The sequence below is a fragment of the Mycteria americana genome, chromosome 2 (genome assembly GCF_035582795.1).
Source record: "Mycteria americana isolate JAX WOST 10 ecotype Jacksonville Zoo and Gardens chromosome 2, USCA_MyAme_1.0, whole genome shotgun sequence".
Taxonomy (NCBI): Eukaryota; Metazoa; Chordata; class Aves; order Ciconiiformes; family Ciconiidae; genus Mycteria; species Mycteria americana.
In genome coordinates, this window is record NC_134366.1 from 108,162,113 (window position 1) to 108,187,718 (window position 25,606).

General features: G+C 36.5%; 1 protein-coding gene across 1 annotated transcript in view; it reads left to right on the plus strand.

The window, feature by feature from the left end:
* Positions 1–25,606, plus strand: part of ERP44 (endoplasmic reticulum protein 44) — a 53,849-nt gene that overhangs the window by 21,932 nt on the left and 6,311 nt on the right. The window contains exons 3-8 of the mRNA XM_075494230.1: positions 752–791; positions 3,958–4,073; positions 15,124–15,308; positions 15,793–15,908; positions 20,234–20,291; positions 21,632–21,748. Coding sequence (XP_075350345.1) covers positions 752–791; positions 3,958–4,073; positions 15,124–15,308; positions 15,793–15,908; positions 20,234–20,291; positions 21,632–21,748 — 632 coding nt within the window. The remainder of the gene's footprint in view (positions 1–751; positions 792–3,957; positions 4,074–15,123; positions 15,309–15,792; positions 15,909–20,233; positions 20,292–21,631; positions 21,749–25,606) is intronic.

Below are 25,606 nucleotides of genomic sequence, written 5' to 3' on the forward strand. Positions count from 1 at the left end.
CAGGGGATTTGTCCTTCTAGTTTTGATATATTTTCCTTTTTTTTTGTTTTTGTTTTTTTGGTATGTGAAAAATAATGTATAGGAGCATTATTACACCACCTCATATGTGTCCCTATACTATTGCGCTTTTTTTTTTTTTTTTTTTTTTTTTGGGAGTGTCCCTTAGCCTATTTCTTTTTTGGGGACTGAAGATTTCTCTGCTACCTTTTTGCCTTAGTATCCAGCTTCTTAGCAAATAAGGCAGGTAAGGACTGACCAGAGCAAGTTGCACAGGCAGGTTGCATGTTGGTTATTCTTCTAACCCAAATAGTTGACATTTCAGCTTTTAACTGTTTTTCTTAACACTTATGAATAATCTAGATAATGCTTAAAAGATATACTAGAGTACAACTTCTGGCTTTGAGTGCCTTAATTTTAAATCCAGAATGACTTTTTGTCTTGTGTGTCACATATTTACTTCTTTTGTGTCTTAATACCTTAAGTATTGACATTTTTAATGTCTAATATATCAATAAAGTCAATGAAATACTTGACTGAAGGCCTCTTTCAACACTTTCCTATTTGATATAGATTATATTTCAGATAAGATTTATCCTAGTAGCTTTCCAGCAATCAGACTAAGCTGTATGCTGAGTAATTTAGAAATATTTGCTTTTATAGTTTTTGTGTGTATTTTTATAATCTCAGATAAAAGCACAAAGAAGTTTGCCTCACAACGTGACATTGGTTTTTTCTTTTTCTTTCCTTTCAGACAATGCAGATGTTGCTTTAGTTAATTTTTATGCTGATTGGTAAGTTATACAATTTTTTTTTCTGTGTTTAAACTTCTGTCTTTTGAAAACTGTCATGTTTGGCTATTGTTTTTTAATTTAAAATACAGTGGTTTGTTGCATTCAAACCAATTCTTTCCTGGTTTTTTTATGTCCTGATTACTTCCCCTTCTGCTGTTCTGCCATCTTTTGTTTCATTTAGGGCTCCTATCAGAGGAAAAAGGCTTCTATAGTAGTATGGAATAACATGCTATGTAATTGATTTTTTTTTTTCGCCCTCTTAGCAAGACAAATTTCATTACCTTTTTGCTCCTTAACATAGCATAGTCCAAAATACTCCATTTTTCCATTTTCTTCTGCGTTGGTCCCATGGCGTGTGTGCTAGAAAGAAAAAGGCTTGAAATTACACTAAAAATCAAATCCTTCACTAATCTGGAAGGCCTTCCAAGTGGAGAACTAGAGAAATTATAAAAGGGATGAAATCTGAGCAACTGGAAAAGGAAAGAATTTGGGGCCAGTTTGGTTAGACATTGTGAAAGACATACTTAAAGGCAACTGTTTCCTTGAAATTATGGTTTTTTTTAAAAAAAACTTGCATACAGAATCATCATTAGAATTAATTTAAGCACCATACCCCCCTTATTTTTTAATTGTGTAAGAAGTAATTTTATATGTTCTGGTCTGCTGCACCATTAATATTTTTAAAATAATCTTTAGCAAGGAAGAAACCAGAAAAGTATTCAGAGAAAATAAAATTTAACATGCAAATTAATATAGAAAATGAGCTTAGAAAAATAAATCATTTTCTGTCTTCCGTGATTAAAGTAATCTTGGATGTAAATAGCTTTATAATGTAAAGCAATATATAAACCGAAGTACTACACTTTAAATGTTCCTCTCCCTGCTGTTTTGCTTTATGAGCATAAAACATTGGCCTTCAGAATCAAAGGTCATGTAGGTGATTAGACTTCTGATTCCTTTCACCTCTTTCACATCCCGCTGTATGTCCAAGTCTATAGGTCTGTGTGGCCTAGAAATAGCAAGCGCACAGAGCATTACATGAAAAATTTACACTTTGCCTTTACTGATAATTCATTCAACTAGTAGCAGGCTAATTTTAATTGTTTTTAAAAGTGATTTTGAAAGATTCATACCCAGTCTTTTCATATAGAATGAAATTATCAATAAAAATGTTTTTAATGCCTTCGTTTAAACTTTGTGTAAAGATGGACATTATACCAATCTAAATCAGTTTAATAACCTTTGTGTATACCTCTGTCATTTTATAGACAATTTTTATGTTCAATTAGTTTGCATCTGTTTATTTGCTACCACAGACTAAATTGATACTAGGCACATTTAAACCAATAGAATTTTTCTTTAGAGAGATTGCATTCATTTACCAAGTAAGTTATTTGTTTGAAATGTCTGTCTTTATAATGATAGTACAACTAAGTAACTAGTTAAGTAAGAAACTAGGTCTAATCTCTTACCTGTTCTGTATAGAATTATGCTATAAAGGCTGCCTTTTAAAATAAGTAAATAAATGAAACTTTCAAGGTGGTTATTTTCAGTTTGTGATCTGCAGATACCTGGTGGATCACGGGCTACTTCATAAGGTTTTATTAAAGATAACCAAGGAGAACAAACCTATGGAGAGTAAATTTAATGCACTGAAATTTGGGGTCTGTGTTGCCATTGAAAAATAATTTTGGGATTTTGCAAAAGACAAACTGCAGGAGGCTAAAAAAACATGTTCTGATACTTCTGTGACAGAGGGAAGATACCAATATTTTAAAACTTGGTATAGCAAGGTAAAAAGCATCCTGGTTTAGGACCCTACTAGCACAGCTGTTTCTGCAAATCCCCACTGTTATCAAATCCTCTCTAGAACAGGTTTGCTTTGAATTTAAAGATTTGCGTATGCTTGCAAGTTGATTCACATTATAGTAGGCCATAATTTTAAAACATTACATCATAGGCTGGCAGTACACTATGTTGAGTGGTTATTACTGAATGCCTACATGTAATGATCATAATTAAGGCTGTAATGTGACCTTTGAATGAGAACAGATCAGTTTCGCTGATGTAGATACTCTGCTGTAAGGGTGGAGAAGAATGAGGGACAAGGAAGCCATATGTAACACATACATGCTACATAAATGTGTAGCATACAATTGTGCTGCCTAGAGTCAGGTTTCTTTCAGAAAATGGCTTTAAGCCCTATTTGTATTTTGAGAACAAAACCTGCCTCTTCACTTGAACGTTTGCTGTTGTAGTCATAAACAGCATCCCCAGGCTATCACTGTTAAGTTTAAGCAGGGCTTCAGTGCAGGCTGTTTTATTGCAAGTCCGTTCCATGAGGTCTCATTCTGACAACTTCTACAGTGCCGTTATACATCTTCAATTTAAATTTCTGCCATGTGTTTAGAAGAACAGAATATAAAATAATTTTATTGACATATTAACAGTGGTCTTGTGCACTAATGTTACCCTGAACTCCCCAAAGCCACCAAAGCATCTTTACAGTCCTACAGCCTTTTCCATGGGCAGAAAGAGAGGATTTGCTTCAAAATCTGACATGACTGGAAGAAGGGACCCATGGGATTCTCTTTGTTCATAGTGCTGTAATAGCAGTCTTCAAATTCTACCAAACTTGAGCAATAATATAATAAGCAATACATATAACTTCTATCGTTGACCCTTATAAAGTTTTCTCTGTGATATTTCTTGAAGGTGACTGTTGGTGAATATTTGAATCTCAACAATCCAAGTAACTTATTTTACTGTATTTTTAAAATTACTTCCCCAAGGATAATTCAGGTAGAAAAAATGAAGAACAGACTTTCTGAATAGAATATATTTCCTAAAGGCTTAAAATTGATTAATGGTGTTTCTTAAGCAGATAAAGCGGGGGGGGCACATCTTGAACTATATATTCTTTTAGAATGATTTTTTTTTTTCCCCCCACCCGAATTACTCAAGTTACTTTTGAACATATTTTTATCCAGTTGGTTACTGGGATGATTACAAGTAGATGTTCTTTTCCAATAGCTTTTCTGTCTTGTTGTTTTTTTTTTTTTTAATTTTTCCTTCAAAGATTGAAATAATCCCTGAGTCATCAATTAAAATATTTCAAATTAATATTTTGATTTTCACAAGTTATTATTTTTTGTTCTATCCACAGGTGCCGCTTCAGCCAAATGTTGCATCCTATTTTTGAGGAAGCTTCTAACGTAATTAAGGAAGAATATCCAGATAAGAATCAAGTGGTGTTTGCTAGAGTAGACTGTGATCAGCATTGTAAGTAAAACCCAGTTTAGGTTTTTCTGTGCTATCCTGCCAGTAAGTTACTCATTGTATTGAAGAATATACTAGACAGCAATCTAAAGTGTAGTTGGACCTGCCCCATCATTTAGCCCAGAGAGAGTTGTTTGTATACATCAGTGAACTTGTTCTTCCAAATTCATCAGGGCAATCTCCAGTATTGCTTTCTCATTGCATCCATAAACGTGCATTTATATCTGTTCAGCCTGTCTTGTTTAATGGGGAAAAAAGAGCTGGGATTATAAATTGAATTGGCTCATTGAGGGGTCAGAGAAGCACTAGTGCTACAAATGGTGCAGGTCTTCACATCCAAGAAAAGGGACGGGTAACCCTCCATTGTCTGCTTTAAGATGATGTTCTGCTCAGGTCTTCCCTCCAACTAGGAGTCATGGTGGACTGTAAGTTGACTTTTGCACAGCCAGGAGGGGATCAGAGCTTTACTGCTTTGCTGCTTGTACACATGCCAACAAATGGTTGCCTATTTGGGTTTTCCCCCCACCCAGAAATACATGAAAATGATATGCCAAAACTTACTCGTTTTATGCTGGTGTTAATCCAAAAAGTTGCTTTTTAATCCCATAATAAGTAAAATGTAAGGAACATCTGCTACACATTGAAAGACAAATGGATAGTACTGAGATTTTATAATGGTGCTTTTTATAGTATAAGATCAGCTATTCTGTTTTATGCCTCTGGAAGAACAGCATTTGCAGACATCACTTCTTTGCAGTGGCTTCTGATTCCCAAAGAGTAGTACCAGTTGCAAGTGGCTTCAAATCCCAGCAGAATTCAGTTGTAACCAATACTGATTATAATATTTGGGCTTTACAAAACTCTTAATTTGTAAGAGGAATCGCAGTTGGAAATTTGAGGAATCACTGTACCGAGTTATTGGTTTGTATCTGTAGGATATCCCTGGGACTTCCATTGACCTAATAGTTTTGGTTTAGTGCTCTGTTAAAAAAACCTAAAGAGAGAACCTTATAGGACAGGAAAAAAAAGTCAATTGCATATTTGTGAAAAGTAACTGATTTCATTTACCTTTTTCTTTCCCATTTTGCCAGTCTAACTTTTTTGGTGTTAGAGAGGATTTTTCCCTATAATGAGAATTCTTGAAGTGTCTTGGTTCTTACTTGCAGATTTTAAAGTCAGCAAGTCCACTTGAGCATTTTCCACTGGCACCATTTTGTGTTCTATTTTGTATGCATGCATGTAGTTGCCCAACAGTAAGAGCACCTGTCTTGCGATCTTGAAAGAGATCTCAAACATAAAAAAAAAACCAACCAAACAAACAAAACCAAAAAAACCACCCCTAACTTTTAAGGGTGCAAACAGTATCAACTCAGTTTCTGAAATGTAAGATAAGCTGATTCTCCAAACTCTCAGGAGTAGCCAAGGAGTTTTTGTCCCTTTCCAAAGATCAGTAAGATCAATTAATGACCACAGGAAACTTAAATGCCTCTGGGCTTAAATCTTCGAATCACTGGGATATCGGACCCCCTTTATAGCCTCAGCTGGAAAAGAGGCATGACAGTATTCACCTAGGGTATGCAAGCAGCTTTGAAGCATTCAGCTGCCTTCCTACGTTGGAGTGGTAGGGATGTGTTAGGGAACTGATACAGAAGTTTGAACGTACGTGTTCTTGAAGACCAGTTACATTAGCCACACAGTTGTACAATCTCCTCCTCTGAGCAGATCTCTTCTAGTGCCTTGAATAGTGTAGAACAGTGCACTTGTGTAACTGCCTGTAGCATTTCCAGAGCAGCAGCAGAATGGACAGGGGTGTCTGGACTTAATGTGCTTCACAAGATAGACTGTAGTCTCCTTGATTTATAAGTCCAATAGTATTTTTTTATTTCTCATTATAATGTTGTCTCTATTAAGTGAATGTTTTCCTACCTCCTTCCTGAACTGCCTTTTCTAGAATCATAGATTTTTGGGGGTTGGTGGGGTTTTTTTGGTTTTGTTTTTTTTGGTGGTGGTTTTGTTTTGTTTTGGGATTTGGTTTATTTTGTTGTTTTGGTTTGGGTGGTGTGGTTTTGGTTTTTTGTTTGGTTTGGGGTGGTTTTTGGTTTTGGTTGGGTTTTTTTTTTTTTTTGGACCTGGAACACCTGCCCAGATCTCAAATACTTAACTACACTTTCAGCTTCTTTCTTTCACGCTTGGTGTTCTCTTCTGCTTCCAATCATCTGTCTATATGGTGTGTGCTTGGGAGATCTTAACCAAAAGCATAGTATTAAGTATTCAAATTTGCCATCCCTAAAAATCAATTTTCAAGTAAGGCAATGAAATCCTTTGGAGGAGTATATTGAAGGCAAAGCCTGATACACAGCTTTTGCTGAAGTTGTCTTATTGAGTTTTTTGTCTTTCTTTGTTCAGGGATCTACACAAATAAACTGCCCCTGATCTTTGCAATTGTAGAAAATAAATGCAGTTGCAGCAAACATTCTCATTGTTTTTGTGTCAGCTTATTAAACCAGTCACTCTACATACTTGAAATTACTTTTGCATATACTTTTGTATATTTTCTATTACTTTCATCATTGATAGTTTCTCAAATTAACTTGAATCACTTGGTGGGGAGGGGAGAATTAAGGACATTCACACTTTCACTTTACTTGATTTTTATGGTTGTCCTTAATAAATAAGACTTATCTCAGTGTTTAACAGTCTGGTTGGCTCGTCTTTTCATGGAGTCAAGATATTGACAATGAAACTTTCTATAAAGTTCTCACAAAAGACTGTAGTAAGATCAGCCTGTGTTGTTGAGTTTTACTGTTAAGGTTTACATTAACAACAGAAGAAGTCCTTATTTTGTTTGCTGCAGCTTTAGTTTCTTGGGTAACTCAGAGAGTCTTTGGGCTGCTGGATGCCCATTGTTTAACCATGAGATGTTCTTGTCTTAGCAGCTATGTGCCTAAGAAAACTTTTTTCCCTTGAAATATTTGAAACACTTTAGAAGCTTGTTGCTTAATCTTCTCCTCATGTGCCCGTTGAACTGAGCTCATAAGAGCTTGTTACAGAGAGCTAAGGCCTGGATGGAGGAGGAGATGCTACAGCAGAGATTGTCTTCCTTCCCCTGGGAGTAGGTATAGTGGGCTAAGTAGTATGAGGCAGCCAGGAGTTTTCGTCTTTCTTTTTATTACTGGAATACCATGAGTTCTCTCTATTTACTCTTTGTGTCCTTAATTTAAGAAGTAGATGAGCATGACTTCTGCAGAAGCTGTAAAATGTGAGAATTAAAAATAAATTCTATAATGACAGACCAAGTCTTTCCCCAATTTGCATTGCATTTTTTAATTAAAATATCAAAGCTGTATATGTTATTCCTGGTTTCTAGTGTTTATTTGCTGGGTTGTAAGCAATGGTACATTTCATGGCACACAGTTATTGGGTATGTCCTAAAGTTTTATGTATTTTAATTTTGATTTTCATGTATGTAATAGCAGCTTTTTAGTAAGAGGGTGAATGTTACTATATTATCCAGCTTGGGCCTGCTGTAGTAGTTTACTAAATGTTGGAGTCAAGATTGTTATTGTCTTTTTTTCCCCTGTTTTACCTTTATATTTTTGTATGTGTTTACATATTTTAGCAATGCTAGAAGGTTTATGCCAATATTTTGGGGTTTGTTATGCCTGCAGATTTCATACCACTAGCAGTTCACTATTACGATGATGTTCTAGAGATGGTGGATTATTTGCATTACAAATGATCTGTTTCTTTTTGAAGCCAAGACTCTGTAGGGAATCTAAATAGCTGATTTCAGGCCACTCGAAAACAGCTTTCAGAATGGTCAGCCAGGCATAGATAGTTTCCATTTAATGCACTATTATTGAAGCACACTGCAGGGCCCAACAGCTCACACCAGCTTCTGAGGGTAAAGCAAATTAAAGAGAATTATTGATGCACTGCCAAATGTTTGATGCTTAATGACAAAACCATCATTCTGTCTGCTCTTATAGCCAATATAAAGATGTTTTTCTGGAAAGTGATAGGCCCCAATGTGATTAAATACAAAATCTAAATATTAACACTATATTAAGTCTCTGTATGCATTATATTTTACACCAGATTATAATATTTTGGAAGATGATGTGTAAGTTAAGTCATCAGGCTGTTTTTAAGCTGGTGTGGAACATAACACTAAAGGTAAATCTGTTGAAACAGGTACTCTTTCAGTTTCCAAGACCTCATCCTTTTATAACTTATAAATATCTAAGTTCCACTACATTGTTTGCTGTTAAAATCTTTGGGTTTGGTGTGTTCTATTTAGTAATTCACTTATCTTAAAAATTATGCACCTCTATTCTAAGTGTAATACCTAGTAAAAGTGACTTTCCATATAAAATTATAGAAGATCTTTCTGCATTTACATTATTAGGAAGGTTTTGTTTTGGTGGGGGTTTTTTTGCTTGCTTGTGGGTTTTTTTGTGTGTTTTATCCTTTGTGTTAACCAGTAATGTTGGAAACTCACTTGGTACCATGGATTTCCTATGTTTCTGTTCTCTGTGAGTGAATATTGCACTATAGAGGAACTCGTGTTTCTGGAGGAGAGTTTGTATTTTGAACAGTTTCTATGAATTCAGTATTAGGAGTTGTGGTACAGAATTCTTATAAATTAAAGTATATATTGGGGTTTTAATTCTACTTGCCATTATTTCCTTTGGTTTCTGAGTTAAAAAATAAAAAAGAATAGCTGGTTTGAATAAGTCTTTGTGCTTCCAAACAGCAAACAGCTTATCTCTGGTAGGGTGTTGAGAGGTGCTTTGCTGCACAGACTGTTTAGGGAACTCTTGTTCTTTCTTTCAAAACGTCCATGGGTGGTACTGTCGTTCAGTACTGCGAGCTGCTGATCTCTCTAGGTCTGGCCGTTCCCGTAATGCGTGCTAGTGTTAGTCTTCAAAGGGTTACTTAGATTGTATTGCTACTGTGCCTTTGGTAAGCAAAATAACTCAATAAGATAACAAATTTGGAGGTTCATAAAAGAACCATGAGTAAAACTGTAAACAAGCATGAGGATTTAATTGCATTCCTCCCACTTTGCCTGGAAAAAATATCAGTCTGAAGGAGTTCTCTTTGGATAAAATAAAAAGTGGAAGTGATTCGGAGAGGTTGTTGATGGCTCTCCTCAGGAGAGCCATTTTGTTAGCCTGTCAGAAAAGGTTATGCGATGCCTACTGATGAGGCCCAGCTAAGAGCAGGCATGGATGTTGTTGAATGCTCCTTTGCAGCAGAAGGTGGTCTGGAGTTGCTGTTTCCCAGCTTCTTAGTAACTGAGTTTGATGGAGAACATTGATTGCTTTTCTTGTACCTGTTTTGGTCCAACATGCAAGTCACCAGTATCACAATCATTGGGGTAGGATGCCTAGTTTAGATGGTCTCAGAGGTTCCTTTCTAATTCTGCTTCCTATGAATATTCCCAGGTCTTAACGACAGTGTGCAAGTGTCACAAGAGGAGTAGTTTAACTGGGGAGAATTAATGCTGTATTATTAAATACTTATTATTAAGGTAAATGTAGTGCTGTACATAGGAAAGTAGGAGGCAAAAAGGCTTTTTTAAGTGAACTTAAATTGAGAGAAAAAAAGCTTGAGGAATAATAAGTAGAAAGGTACCTGTCAAAGACAGATTTCGCTTCTCATCTGTGGTGTGCCCTGGCAGGTAGCCTGAGGGACTTAAAAAATGTGATTGATCTCAAGTGAGCAAGCAGAATACTCATTTGGTAGTCCCAGCTTCAAATATACAGCTGAAGGAATTTGTTACCTTTGAGAAGGGAGGGTATTGCACAAGGGTGAGGAAGAGTTAAGATGATTTGAGAGAAAAAGAAGATTAGTGTTAGATCCGGTAAATTCAAGCTATATATATATATATATATATATATATGTATGTATGTAGCTATGCAACTCCTATAACCATCATGTAAAAACAAAATTAGGAAATGCAATAGCTTTGGTTTGTGCTAGCTCTTCCTCAGACAACATGAAGACCTTCCTTAGAAAAAGGGACACTACGAGTATATTCAGAAATTATTTTTATGGGGTTTGAGTTTTGAAACTTTGATTTTCTTCCAGATAATTTTTCAGGCTGTTGTAGTCCTCTGTTTGGCATGTGAATTGCTTCAGGTGCTGCCTTATATTATGAGGTGGGCATTTAGGATAATTATCAGTATTGTTCAAATCCTAGCGGACATGTTTTTTGAGAGCCAGTCCTGTGGACTTAAATGTGGTATGAATTATGACCCTGGAAGACAGTGGACTGAGTTAATGGTGGGGTGATACCCTGACCCTTGCAAATATTGCTGGTCCTTCAGTGGGAAGGACCTTAACTACATTGTGGGTGGGAGCCTACTTCAATATAGTGTGTCTTGGTGCAGTTTTTCAACATATTCTTCATTGTACATTTAATTTTAATTTAGTGATAGTGGGCTTGAGATTCTCGGTGACGTGATCTGATATACTAGCTGAACTCTTTGGACACTGTGTTGTGGTGTTAACCTAGTGCAATGAAGTCTGAAGCATTCTGGGAATCAAGTCACAGGCTGTGTGCTTGCTTGAAGCTGTAGCTTAGGTAATGTGTGGACATGCCATGTGAAAAGCCTGACACACCCCCAAAAAATGGGTTTTGGCATTCCCTTGAGTAGAGGAACACTCAAGGCTCAGACAGCAGAAAAATCGCTGACAGTGCAAGAGGTGTAATAAAGATATGGATCACAAATGATAGTTCATAAAGCACGTTTTCATGGAGAATCTTGCTCAGAAGATGATGTGGGAGACTGTCTTAGAAAACATGGGTGTTAATGTCAGGATTCATGTAAAAGTTTCTTTCAAAATGACAATAAAAGCTACTGTCTCATCCCTATTGTAAGAGGCAGCTTTGCTTTCTCTTCAGTAGTTCAGAAGTATCAATACAGTGCATCTATGAAGAGAACTAAGTGACTGTGAAGACATTCCTGTTGGAGTGTGTGGAATGAATAGTAGAAAATAGTCTGGGCAGTTTAGAAATGGTTGTATACCAACGGGTATATGTACAAAACAGGGAGAAGAGAATCATCTGAATTCAACGGTTATTGGAGCTCTGCTTGAAATTTCTGAGTTGTAGAAGACAAGAAGATGATCACGTATGTCAGTAGCTTCCTATCGTATCTAGTGTGAAACCATTCTGGTGGCATAGACACTAGGCTTGTGATTTAATGATTAATTGGACAAAATACAAACTCAACACTTGTACCTTTTGGGTACCTTAGTATCTGAAGAAAATATAAAGTCATAGCTGAAAGGCTTTTTTTTTTTTTCTTCTTCTTTAGGTAGGTTGGCTTTATCTGTTTCAAATACCTCTTTTCATCAGAAAATGGACAGTGAGAATGTCTGGAAATATTTTTAAATTTAATTTAGGATTTACTATAACGAATGCGATCTATGAATGAGTTCAAACAATATTCCATGTATTTGCATTGTGTATTTCCAATTTTAAAAGTAATATAATTTTGTCATTGCTCTGCTTATGCTAACTCTACCTGTATCAAATGCCAGGGTTTAATGAAGCATTTAAGGTTTACTCTATTTGACTTTTGAATGAATTCAAACAATTTTTCATGTACTTGCATTTTATATTTTGTAAAAAGATGGTTTTCAAATACTTACTTGTGTAGGACCGTCATCTCTCTGTGTTAATTTAAATACCAGTATTCATGGAATCTCAATGTAATTTGTAAAGAGCATGCAAGTTCTGCCTTATGAAATAATGTTTGAATTCAGTCGTGACAGTGGGCATTTTATTACTATTAATTTTTTTATGCAACTTCAGCACTTGATGAAGATTCACATCCCTAGGGACTGAAATCTCCATCTTTGAGAACCTTGAAGAGCCCCTGAATGCCCATTCTGCAACCCATGCATCTTCATATAACTGTGGAAATAACCCGAAGGAAAAAGTCCATGTTGTGAGACAGAAGTGTAGTTTTGGTGTTCTCTTGCTGTTGAGTCCTGTAACAGTAATGATCTTTAATCTCAATGTGTTTCTGCGAAACCTTGATATGTAGTGCTCCTTGTCTCTTATCAGACCTTGGTCAAGTTTTGATAGACTGACGTACCATCCAACCAAAGGTCCTTCTGTCAATAGGAGAGAAGGACAGCAAATGCCTGGTTTGCTGACGCTGAGCAAATATAAAGTGATTCCTTCCCTGCTATATTTGCCACCTTCTTGCAGGCAGCTCTTAGGTACTTCAGCTAAAAAGTGATGGCATTTTAAAGGAAGAAAAAAGTATTGATCTAATACTTGTTAACGTTGAATATGTTGGCATCGTCCCTTGAGAAATTTGTATTAATTTGAAATAAAAGTACTCTGAAATGAGGACATAAAATGTCTTACCCTTAATTTTAACTGCAATTAGTGCATTAAGAAACTCTTCTGGGATATTTAGGAAACAGGTCAAATCCTTTCTTAGTCAAAATTGATAGGCTGAATTCTGTAATATTTTATAGTGATACAAAGCTTGTTAGGAACTGGGCTTAACTGCTGAAGCTTTTAAGCTTACTCGTTTGAGGGATGTTAAAGAACTTTTTCGTGGAGTAGACATGGTTCTTATTCCTTTGCTGTGCACATTTTTTTTTCAGTTCTCAGACTAGTTTAAGTTGTGTAGCTGCTACAAAGATTGTTTTCAATAACTAAAGCTGCAAGAGATTAATGACTTTTTAACAGCAATTAAAACTACTGATTTTTTTCACTGAATGTTCTCCAGACAGCAGGGAATTAATTATTTTTGTTATCTCTTAAAAGTCCGAAAGAGGTAGAGAGCTTTATGTGCTGGAGGACAGTTACAGGCACAGTTCCACAGGGGACTGACTTATTCCCAGTTGCACAGGATTTTCATTTTGGTTTGCAGCTGAGAGATGCCTGTTAGCTGCTCAGCTTCAGCAGTTTGGCCATGGCAACTGCCTCTAAATAATAGCTTTCACAAGACTTCTGTCTCCATTCTCTTTAAAAAAGAGTAAGCGTAAGATAGAAAGCAAATCTGCTTCATGGTAAATATGTAATTGAGAAGAAAGGGCATTCTTGTCAGATAGGATTAGTTTTTGCGTCGTTCAGTACTGTGTCAGATACACTGATGGACTCTCATTTGGCTGCCTTCTGCTGCAGGCCAGTCCAGGTCAGCTGAAGTGTACCCTTTGACTTCTAAGGAAACAGTGAGAAGTAACAGGACATGCATTCAACCCACACTTTCAATGCCTTCCTCTATCTGTTGACTGGATGAAAATTATCTGTTTCCAAAGGACAAATTGGTCCATTGAAGTTCACAGTCTCTCGCTTTCCTTGAGACAGAAAGGGAGGAGGGGAAGCAGGGTGGGTGTGGTTGATTGGAATGAGTCACCTCCAAGGATTAAGCAGCTCTGGAAAGTGGGCAGACTGCTCATATTTTGGGATTTAGTTGCATTTAAGAACAAACACGATTGAGGTTTAGGTAAACTGCATCTCACCCTGTAACAGAGGACACCCAGTTTTCACAGGGGCTGTGAGATTTTTTTTTTTTTTTTTTTTTTTTGCTTCTAGATATATTTCTCGAGGAGGAGTGAACAAGAGGGCATAATTAAACAAAGCAAAAGGAAAGTGTTTGCGGAAATCTAGTGGGCATTTACATGCTTTGTCTCTATTGTTTGTTTTTAGTCTCGTTTTCCTAAGAATCCAAAGTGTATCTGGTTACCTTGTTTCTCCAGTCCTTCCTCATAAAAACTCCTTGAAGCTTTTTGCTGAACTTCAACCACATCTGAAAGAGGGAAGAGCATTCAAAGCCATTAAGTACTTACAGACTTTGATTAAAGCAGTTGCTGGATATTGGAGATGCGCAAAACCAACTTCTGCACTGTAGCAAAGGTTGCTGTAAAACTCCAGGCTGATGGATCATGCTCAGTGTGCTGGTTATGTGTAAGTTTCCCCATAAATGCGTAGCTGGGAACTAGCTGCAACACCCATTGCAACTTGCTGCATCCCAGTAATTAACCAAAGTGGAAGAGGGACAAAGGGACAGTTGAAGTACTCTGGTGGGGCGTAGTGAAGAACTGGATATTGGTGATTGAAGATATGGGGCACAGGATGCACATTTGTGTGAAACTGGCGTTTATTGCTTCTTGCTGGGCTTTCTTCTTTGCTGCTCTACTAATTTTACTGTAAAACCTTTTCCCATTTTTTATTCTGCTTTTACATTTGTAAGTCTCGTGAATAAATAACTTTAATAACTGACCTGTTATATGAAGGTGAAAATAGCTAGTGCTTTTATGCTACATGAACGCAAATACGTGTTCCTTTGTTGTATGAAGCTCTGTGTGGTCCAAGTCTAGAAGAAGGCTGGGCTGCACATATGAAGAACTGTCTTGAAGGGAATGCTGACACTGGTTGACCAGAGAGGTGTTTGCCTCAATTTTGAAACCTGAAATTTTGTGTTTGTTCAAAACCTGAACAGCTCAGAACTATAACAGCAGTCTTCTGGCCCTCCTAGGCTTCAAGAAATATTTTCCACAGGGTTCACGTTCTCAAAAATTTAAGACATGACAATTATTTCCAGCACTGTAGTCAAGATAAAAATCATAGTTTAAAGAAAAATAGGGGATGATTTATATTATTAAAATTTTCTCATGTGGATTAATTAACTGAGATTTGGTAAGCTTTTAAGATTCTCATGTTCTTGTTATGCTCTTAAATTGACTCGCCTAGTTGTTTCTTAGGAAGTGTACTAAATTAGTATAGCTGACCAAGTCGAGTCTTTACTTACTCCAGATTTTGGTCGTGTTTTTTTTATGAAGATCAGTACATGTGAGAGATACTACAGTATTCACTGTAGCTGCTATCCGTTCTCTCCCCTGTGGTGGTGGTTGGGATTTTGTGTTGGTTTTTTTTTAGTTTGTTCTTCTTTAAAGATGTGGAACTACTGGTTCAGAGATTCCACTTACATGCACACATACATGTGTATAAGATACCATGTTCAGTGTATTTCTGTATTTGTAGAGGTTTTGTTTTATTTTCTTAATTTCTTTTTAGCGGATATAGCTCAGAGATACAGGATAAGCAAATATCCAACTCTGAAACTCTTCCGGAATGGAATGATGATGAAGAGAGAATACAGGGGCCAGAGGTCTGTGACAGCAATAGCAGATTATATCAGGCAACAGAAGAGTAACCCTATTCGGGAGGTCCAGGATTTGGAAGAAATTAGTTCTCTTGATGTAAGTCTTCCAGTTTTATTCCTTCTAAATACATACATATATATAATTTTTTAAATGTTGAACTGGTGAAACATAATGTATTTGACGTACATATTTACTTCTTTTTTTTCCATTCAGAAATGTTGTGAGTGCTTTTTTTTAAACTGAGTGGAAAACTGGATCATTTCCAGTATTACAAATTATTCCAATATAATCACTTTCAACGGCATTCATTTTGTTACAGTACCTCCACTACCAAATTACTTATTTTACTTTTAATCATTTGAAAAGAATCATGTTGTATTTGACAAGATTCTTCTAATGTTCCTCACTGGAAAAATATTCACAAGGATTCTTCTCAATGTTGAAAAGGCAGAAAAGAAGTAACTTCTGCACAGTTATTGACTTGTTGAATGAATAGCACCTCTGTATTTAATATCCTTAGGGAGTAGTGATAGTTTTTGATAATTTGAGGTAAGTTATAATTTAACCTTTGTTTTTACAGCGCAGCAGAAGAAATATTGTTGGATACTTTGAGCAAAAGGACTCTGACAATTACAGAACCTTTGAAAGAGTAGCGAATATTTTGCATGATGATTGTGTGTTCCTGTCTGCCTTCGGGTAAGTTTTAAAATTTGTTGATTGCATGACTTCATTATTGAAATTATGTTAATGAGTTGTATAAAATTTAATTGAATTGACTTCTTTTATACTTTCAGTGTGGCGTGACTGAAGAGACTAGACCTTAACAGATAAAAACACAGAGAAGGATAGGAGGAGGGGGGAGAGAACTGCTCCTAGCCTTAATGTTTGCTGTGAAATCCAGCTTTGATTTTTGCCTCCTCTTTCTCTTTTTCACTCCTTATCAGTGTAGTTTAAATGTAATTGGGGAGGTTTTAGGGGGGATGCTAGACAGTTGTGTCCCAAAAACCTGCTTCTGTGGAGGGAGAGGGGAACAAGTAGGGAAGAGTTTGAAAACTTTTTTGCAAAAATTTTATCAGCTTTGCAGACTGAGTAACACTTTTTTTTGCAACCTCCTAAATTTTTTTCTTTAAAATATGACCATTTTTGTAGGGTTTTTTCCGTCACTTTGTAGGGTTTTTTTCCCTTCCTTTTTTCTGTAAAGAATAATTCAGTAGTTACTTGCTCATTTCCTCTAAAAGTTGGGGGAGAGGACCTTGTTTCAAAATGCCTAATTTCTGTGCCTGGGTCATTTTCATGTGAGTTCTATGTCGCTGCACACTGTAACAGTTTAGAAAGGCAATTGCATTGATGAGCTACATAGTGTGAGTCTAGAACAACAACCTACAGAAATTCAAATTTCTCCTTGTTATACAGATTTACAACAATATTTAGAAATATTAAAAGGTCTTCACTGGAGGAAGAAGAATAAACTGAGAGTGAGTTCCCTTTTTAAGTAGCATAATAAAATGCAACTATAGATTCTTTCTGCAGTGTTTAATTTGCCAGCACCAACCAATTGAGAGTGATTGGGCATTAATGCGAATGCAGTGGTTTGCAGTCTACCCACAGTTGCAAGATCAGGAATTTGCATGGGTTATGCTAGCTTTTAGACCGTATACAATTGCCCTAAGAGTTTTTTTTAATTGGATGTAGTGAAGAGTAGCGGAGAAACGGAGAGGATGTATCAAGGTAGAAAATGTTTCATCTGTTTAAACAAAATTTGTTGTCAGTCACTGATGCCTCTTCCAATATGTTTCCAAAAAAAAGTTTGGGGGTTGGGGAGAGTATTTGTAATGTGCAGGAGTACATGAGGTTTTCCTTTCTTTCAGTTCCCAATTAGGTATCCTGTGACTGTGTAAGCAGCCTTGGCTGTGAGAGAATAATCAAATCTTGTAAATCTGTGGTCTGTAGGTCTGTCAGTCTTACCCCCAAAGAGTGGCCATTATCTCAAATGTTTTCTGATGAGTGCATCCATGCTTGTTCTCAGGGCAGCCAGTCTGAGTTGTTATTAGAATTTTAAATTATTTTTTGCCCCCTCATATGACTTTTCATTCTTTTCAGGAATGCCTTTTTTAAAAATCATTAGCAAGATGATAATACTTTTAAGATTCTCTCTCCTGTTGCTTGAGTCTGTTCATCTTTGGTTTGCTATTTGTCAACTTCGTATAATGACAAATAGTCTCCCACCACTCAGTGTTAGTATTTGGCTGTTGGATGGTGTTCTTGAAGTAGTTACTATTGGGTTTTTACTTTTTCTTTTTTCCTTTAGATATAAGCAATAAGCAAACATAATAGAACACATCAGAGTTTGATTATTTGTAACCTGCCCTTGTAACTGCAGATTGCACCGCAGGCTTGTCATTATTCTCTTCTCCAGACTCCCGTTCCCTTTCTAGCCTGAAAGGGAGTGCAGCCTTCCAGACAGCAACCTTGGAAACTAAATGTTTTCATCTCTGAGTGGCTTTGGCTCTCAAGCTTCCTAAAAAATTGTATGTGAAAAGACTTCCAAGGGAGATACTGGCTATATAACAGTGTTTTCTATTCAGATTATATATAGCAAAACGTTTCATGGGGAGCTGGCCCTGATCAGTGGAACTCTTCTGACTGAGCATCCTAACGGCCCCTGGGAGGGATTTTTGCGTTTGCTATGGACAGAGTTCAACAGACATATGGTTTGGGAGGTATATAGTAACGTGAGCTGTCACGTTCAAACTTCTAGTAAGCTAAAATAAGCTCGAAACAATCAATCTGACAGGAAAAAAATTAATTACTTTGCTAACTTCTGTCAAGGCAGAACTGTTCCCTGCTATGCCAAAATTATTGTGGCTTTAGGTAGTTGTAATAGCTTATTTTTAAACTGTATTAATGGTACTTAGTTGCAGATCATCTTGATGCTTCAAACTATTCTTAAATCAACTGATCCTTACAGTTCTGTTAAGATATGAGGTGGCCGCAGAGCAAGATTAACAAGAGAAGAGTTGTAAGCAGAAGGAGATAGGAGGGATACTGATGAATAGATATTAGAGGTAGATTTTAGAAGTAGAACTAGAGGGATAAATCTGAAATAGTTGTAGACATGGAAGAGAATGGCCTTGTGCCATTGAGCCATAGCATAGGAAGCCAAATGCAGAAAACCAAAACAAACAGCCAAAAAATACTTGTATCTTAAAAGGCTATGGTGAACTGTAGATAATTCATGGAAGAGAGTGACAAATATAGGAACTGCTTTAATTTTATGTTGGCAAACAAATACGGGGGCAGGGAGGGAGGGTGGTTCAAAGAGGTTCACCTTCTATGTTACTGCTTTAAGAAGAGACAAAACGCAAACTGAAGTGTTTCCATTTTGGTAGTTGCAGCTACTGAAGTGGAAGAACACAGAAGAGGACCTTTTGGGTTCCACCGCAGGCTTACCCTAGAGCGTATATTTCATTATAGATTATTATCAATTTACCAAGCAGTGACTGGGCAAGTGGCTTCTATGTCTTCACTTTATTCTTATTCAGTGAAGGATTGTTTGGGATGTGAGTGGTTTATCTCAGTGATGGTCACAAAGAAGTCTAATTTCTCATTATGGGAGCAATTATCATGTCTGGAATACAACAATGCATTTTAAAATACACATCTCTAAACTGGTGCAAATACTGATAGGTATAACATACTATGCAACGTCTTTTGTATGTGATAAGAAAAGGATAATTTGATCAAATGAAATAAATAAAAAGTAGGTACTCTGAGTTAAGCCTGATGATGTCTTTTATTTTTTTTTTCTTGGCCCTCTAAATTGTTCAGACCCCTGGAAGATTTACCTCATTTTGCAGTGAAATAAATTGAGATATTTTTACTTCTTTTTCCCCTCCCTCTTACATCTCTTAATCAGTCTTCACCAATGGTTATATTGAGTCCGCAGAAAAGATACTGTAATTGGAGAAGCTGGAACACTTAGCTAATGTTTCCCAGAGGCTGACATGCTTTCTTTTTAGCCTGTGCTAAAAGGAAAAGAAATAGGTGGTTCATTTTACTCTTTTGTGGCATATGCAGCCAGCCAGTTCTGTCTTGCCAGCATGAGTTACACTGGAACAGCAAGACATGGGAGAGAAGGAGAGGAGGCCTCTTTCGATGTCTGAAGGTGGTGAAAGGGCTTATTTTTGTTGAGAGCTTTCTTTACTTACTTTTTTTTTTTTCTGTCTCCTGCACTGGATGCACAGCTGTCCTCATTTGTTTGAATAAGAGATGATAATTTTGGGGGTACAAGCTAGCAGCTTTCAGGGCATTCTGTTGTGACTGGGATTAAGGAACCACAAAATACTCCAGAGGCAGGGGAGGAACTTACTAAGGTGACATAGTAAGCTGAATACCAAGGAGGAACTGTGTGTGTTCTCCAGGTACCACATATCATCAGTGGTCAGAAACAGCATGCTGTGTCTTGCTCTCTAGACCTGGTTTGAGGGTAAAATGGACAGTGTGGGCTTATTTGCTATCCATTTTCTCATTGCCTGTGCCAGTAGAGCACCTCAAAGCCCTTCTTTATCAGGGTAGATAAGACGTAAATTTCTAGTGTAAACAATGGAACAGGAAGAGTAAATGCAAACAAAAATCCACCTTTCTCTCCTTTCCTTCCTTAAGAAAAGGTATTAATTTGTTTTAAACTTAGCAGATTATATTAATTCATTAACATTTTTCTCCTATCATCTCTTATCCAAAATTGTACCAACATTCATCACTTGCACTTTGATGCCTTTAGTCCACGCTTCTAATCTTAGGGATACATCTTGCTGACTCCCTTAGTGCCCTCTCATCTAGCCAGGCCAAGTTTCTGTGGAGTCACTTTACAGTTTACTTTAAAGATCAAGGATTTTAATTCTCAAATTTTGAAGGAAAAACAAAGAAATAACGAAAGGATAGCACATTAAAATATGATTTTTGGTATCTCAGTTATTTTATTTGTCTGTACCAAGACATGCTTACTGGTTGGTTTGTTGTAGGGCTATTTCAAAAGCAGAGAGATTTAGCGGAGACAATGTAATCTACAAGCCACCAGGGGTAAGTGTAACTATGTATTTTATTCTGCTTGTTGTCATTATATGTGAATATGAACTAATAGAGACTATATTCAGATCATTTAGTATGTTACTGCATCTCAGATCTTAATTTTATTTCATCACTACATAGTGTGAGATATAGGGTGATAGGAACTAGTGTTTCTGAGTCAGTGAAAAAGATCTCGGTCTCATTTGTTGCCAATTAAGTGCACAAATCCTAAATCTGTCATTTTAAATGTCCATGTCCAGAAATGTTTGTTTTTCCTTAGAAGCACAGTCGACTCATCATGTGTATAGATACTTTGTGTTCTGTAGAAGTCTTAAAAATCTGTGAAGTTCAACAGCTGATGCACTTCATGTTTTTCAAAGCAAGTGACAATTACAAGTATTTTTCTGACTGTCACTTGCCTGTCTTGTGTGTCTTAGCCCAGGGCTAAGAGCTGTTCTCTTCATTTTTAAAAAAAAGGAAATAGTAAAATTAACTGTATGTTAACAAACTCTCACAAACATAGTTTTACTTGAGGAAAATTTCAGAAAAAAATCTGCAAGAATCACTTTTTAGAAACATAATTAATATCTGAAAATCTGCTCCTTTCTCAAATATAATGTATGAAAAGAGTTGCTTACAAAAGAGAAATAAATTAAAAAAGACCTAAGAGGGGAGGGAGGTTCAAACCTTTTTCTGTGAAAACAGAATTTATTAGGTTACCAAATTTATATGGCATTTCTGAATTAAGGTGTGCTTCATCGTGGCCACAGCTTGCGAGGTCATGCTTCACTTCATGTTAACCAAAACTGTAATTACATTAAAAGATGGCAGCACTGAATTCTGAGTTAAAACTACTAGCAAATAAAGGAACTACTATTTATTCATATCTCTTTGGCAAAGCAAATTTAAAATACCAGTTTCAAGTCCTGTAGGACATTAGGAGGGTTTTTTTGGTGAGTCTTTGTAACTATCAGCATGAAGAAGCTTAATATCTGCATTTAGTTTATATCTAAATGGTTTTTTTAGGTATGGAGATACTGCTTCTCAACCTGACAGAAGTCTAAATAGCCTTTATTTGAAGCATCCCTAATTTGGAAACAAAGTATCTTTTCAGTTCTTCTTAAGTGGAATTGACTGCATAAATGATCATCTTTAATATTTATTTTTCCTGTTGTACTCTTGTAACATAGTTAATAGAAATGTTGCATGCACAAGGGTTGAATATTGGTATAAGATTGTCTTTCAATATTTATATGGATATTGTTACTTTTATGTTGGGTAGGTAATCTTCTTTGTATGAAGCAATGTCATTTTTACTGTTTCTCAACTGGTATATTTTTCTTTTTCAACAGGAAAATGCTCCAGATATGGTGTATTTAGGCTCGCTAACCAATTTTGATTTGATTTATGCATGGACACAAGATAAATGTGTACCACTAGTTCGAGAAATTACATTTGAAAATGGAGAGGTAAGAATTTTTTCTACCATTCTACTTTTGGGGTTTCTTTCTCAAAACCAAAATGTCTCTTTCAAGGTCTTTAATCCATGCCAAATAACTTTCTGCATGCTTTGCTTTTGACAGAAAATAGCTGTCAGGTAATGTCTTTTCATCCTTTTGAAGCATTTTGGTTAGACTTGAAGTTCACTGGAGGCAGATTTGTAGCAGTTTCGTACACTACCAGAGTAAGAGGTTATAATCATGCATACAGATCACATAAGCAGCTGGTGATTTGCAGAGTGTGGACACTTGGATGCTAAGAATGTGTGTGTCTGTAAGTATGTATGGGTGTATAACACCTTAGCTAGGTTGTATTATTGATCTAAAGTAAGTACATATTATTTATACAGATGTTATGACTAAATGTTGATTTAAGATCCAGACATAAATGTTATTTAAGTGCTTTTTGCATCTGTTATGACCTTGAAAAAATGTTTCTAGTCAGGGTAGAAAATACCCATGTCAGCATGTCCATGGCAGTTTGAAAGAGTAAAATAGTTGTGAACTATCCTTTAGTTATAATCAGCTTCTAAAATTTAATGTTAAAGTTACTAGTAGAAAAATGTTACTCTATTAACCACTTCCAAAACATTATCTAATAAATAAGCACATTAAATGGTGGCTGACCATCTATGGAACTGGCAATCTTCTGGGACTTGTAAGAAAAACCGTGTGATATTTTTTTGTCAATCTGTGTTTAAGCACTGGTACCTTCTTAACCTTTTTAGCTTCACATGCTCTTTCCCTTGGGTTTCTTCTTTTAGCTGTAATTCATAACATGGAATTTGGGGGTTTGCTTTTAAACCTTGATCTTCTCCTTATCCTTCTTTTCTTTCAATGCTTTTGTGTTTTCTTTTGTAATTTACTCCTTTTTCATCTATTTCCAACTCTTTTTTTAATAACCAACAGGAAAAAAAAATCTTTAGAAAATTAGCAAGTGTGTAGTATCTCAAAAGGAGTATTTGTACATAGCCACAGCATCTGCTAGAAACTCTGAGGTTTGTAACAGATTGCAGTATGTTGTCCACACTGGATTAGAAACCAAAGAATCAGTCATATGATTCGTTTTCAGTTTGCACACTTAATTTTTTTTTTATTCTGAATCTGCACTGTATGTAACACTGCTGTTCTGGGCATGCACAACACGTCAGGTTACATGAGAGAGGGAGGGATAGGGTGGTATGCACAAAATAGTTTAAGTGCAACCTTCTAGTCAACTCTGCCAACTTTTATTGGAAAGCTCTGTTAAACAAATTTTAATTCTTCATTTGCAGCTCAATGTGTAAAAGATGCCCCATGTTAACATGTTTAGAAGTGTTTGGTAGATTTTCAGTATACTTTTTCCCATGGTGAAATTAGATTCTGAGCCTTAGAAGCCAAGGTTCATCACTGTCAGCTTGTACCACATTGTGTCATGGTTTTTCTGGTTGTTCTCTCAACCCTCGATTCCTGTTTACTTAGGGAGATATTTACAATTCCAATGTGACATTTTGCCTAACAACATTTGTTTAAAAATTTCAGTGCTGCCAGTACCCAAACAAATTTAAACATGCCAAAACTGATATACTTCTGCCTGCTGAAATTGTACAGTATTTAAATGGGCTCTTAATGCATACTGCACAATATTACAGGATAAAAATATGAAGTGCTGTGACTGTTAAGCTGTGTTTATGGTACTAGAATACCATATAAATAAGATAAAGACAAAAATTTCTACCACAGACTTTAAATCCAATTTTAAAATCAAAATTGGCCTCTCTAAACTGCTAGTAGGTTTCTCCCTCGTTTTGTTTCTTCATCTTTTCATTATCTGGTAAGTGTCATGGGCAGGCTAGCCAGGAAGATGCCCAATCTGAACAGAGGTCATCATTGTGACTTTAGAGAACACATAGTAATGGAACTCTGAAGCAAGGTCTTCTGCTTGAGAAGACTGTCCTTTCGAGAGAGAGTCTCTGTGCTTGACGAGAAAAAGCTATTGGGATTAGTAATATCATTCAGAAGAAATCACTGTTTAACTTGTAAAACTAAACAGACTGATTACATTGTATGAATACAGTGAACCGTGTGGTCTAACTGTAAGTTTTTGAAAGGGTAAAAAGTTTCTCAAAGGCATACAGGAGTGATGTGGCAGCTCAGATCTCATGAAAAGTCTTGATATTCTCAGTGCCAAAGGAGACAGTAGCTTTTGAGGGAGCAGTCCAAAGCAAATGAATTTTCTATTCCACTTGCCACGTCCTGATCAGTAAGCCATGCTATGAAAGCTGGAATAGAAAAGCAAACAAAGGAAGGTACTTCATAAAAACCAGTTAGGGCCAAAATTAGCAAGGCTTTCAAGCCAGGTGTCCTGACAACCTGTTTGGAGGTGAATTGATCCTGCGAATCTTACTCACCACATATAAGGGTTTTAACTATGCAGATGTTGCAATCAAGGTTGTCCTTTTAGCTGCTTGCAAGCAAGAAGGGAGCTTAGAGCCAGGATACCAAGCTCTGTTTGGGAGTTCTCCCTCTGGAAATGTACCTGCTGAAACAAGTGATGAAACAGAGCCATAATCATGGTGGTACAAAACAGACTTTTTCGTGTCCTCTAATAGGAGAGGAGGCTGAGACCCAGCTGAATTCATGTCTGTAGAAATGAGAATGAGCAAATGTGATTAGTTGTTGGTTTAGGGATGGATTGGTTGGTTTAGGGATGAATCCAAGCTTAGGGATTTATTAGGGTCTTTGCAATCTGCTGTCAAAAGACCAAGCTTCAACTTACCTGACAGACTTGGTTGAAGGGAGAATGACAACCATTTCATGTACACTGTGTAACTGGCTGCCTACTGATACGGAAAGCATTTCTTCTAACTTACTGCAAATTGAAAATATCTGAAGAAACTATCCTGTTGGGTGGCAGAACAAACAAGTGCTATCCTTCTCAAAAAGCATAGATTTTATTCTGATACAGGCTAGAATCAAAATAGCAGCACTTGCTTGTACACCAGTTGTGCAAGTGAAAGATAGGCAAGACTTGTAGGCATTTGTTAGCTGATAAAATTATTTCTTCAGTCGGGCTCTAGTGAGTTGAGCTCCTGTTCAAAGGTGCCTAAAATTCATGTTTGAAGCCAGCAAACGCATGTTCATGTTTTGTTTGGGTTTTGAGTAAAAGAAAAATCCTGAATAAATTATCCAGGGAGCTCCTACGTTTATCTATCCCTGGACAGAGATCTTTAAAAGGCACTCGGGCTGCAAGATTGCATTTCTATGAGGAACGAAAGCTTGTCTGTCCAACAAAGGTTTTCATTTCTTCATCAATTTTAGTAATATACTAGCCTGTGAATTTAATAATGGTGTTACACATTGACCAGTCAGGACACACTGGCTGGCAAAAGAGCAGTACTTGATCGTAACTCATATAGCTATGTCATTAGGTTCTGCTTTTTTCTTTGGGGTTTTTTCTGGGATGGGGTTACTTAAAGATATTCATTGTGTTATGCTAGGAAAACACCAACTTACTACATGAACCAAGCTAGGACTGGGTCTAGAATACACACTCAGCTTTTCATAGCATTTAATACCATGCTGTTCAGGCCTTATTGCTGCTACTATGAAGATGATGTGTTTTCTCAGAATTGGGCTATTTCTTTTGAGCGAGTATTCCAGTGCAAGTGTATCCCTTCCCAAAATGTTGATAATGAAATACCTTCATCCTTTATCTGCTGTATATGATACAGAGGAAGGAAACATGGTTAATTGTATCACTCGGGTATCTTAGATGAAGGGTCAGCAGTTAACATCTTTAGTCCTGTTCTTTCAACTGTTTTTAAAGTAGAGATCTCACTGAATTTG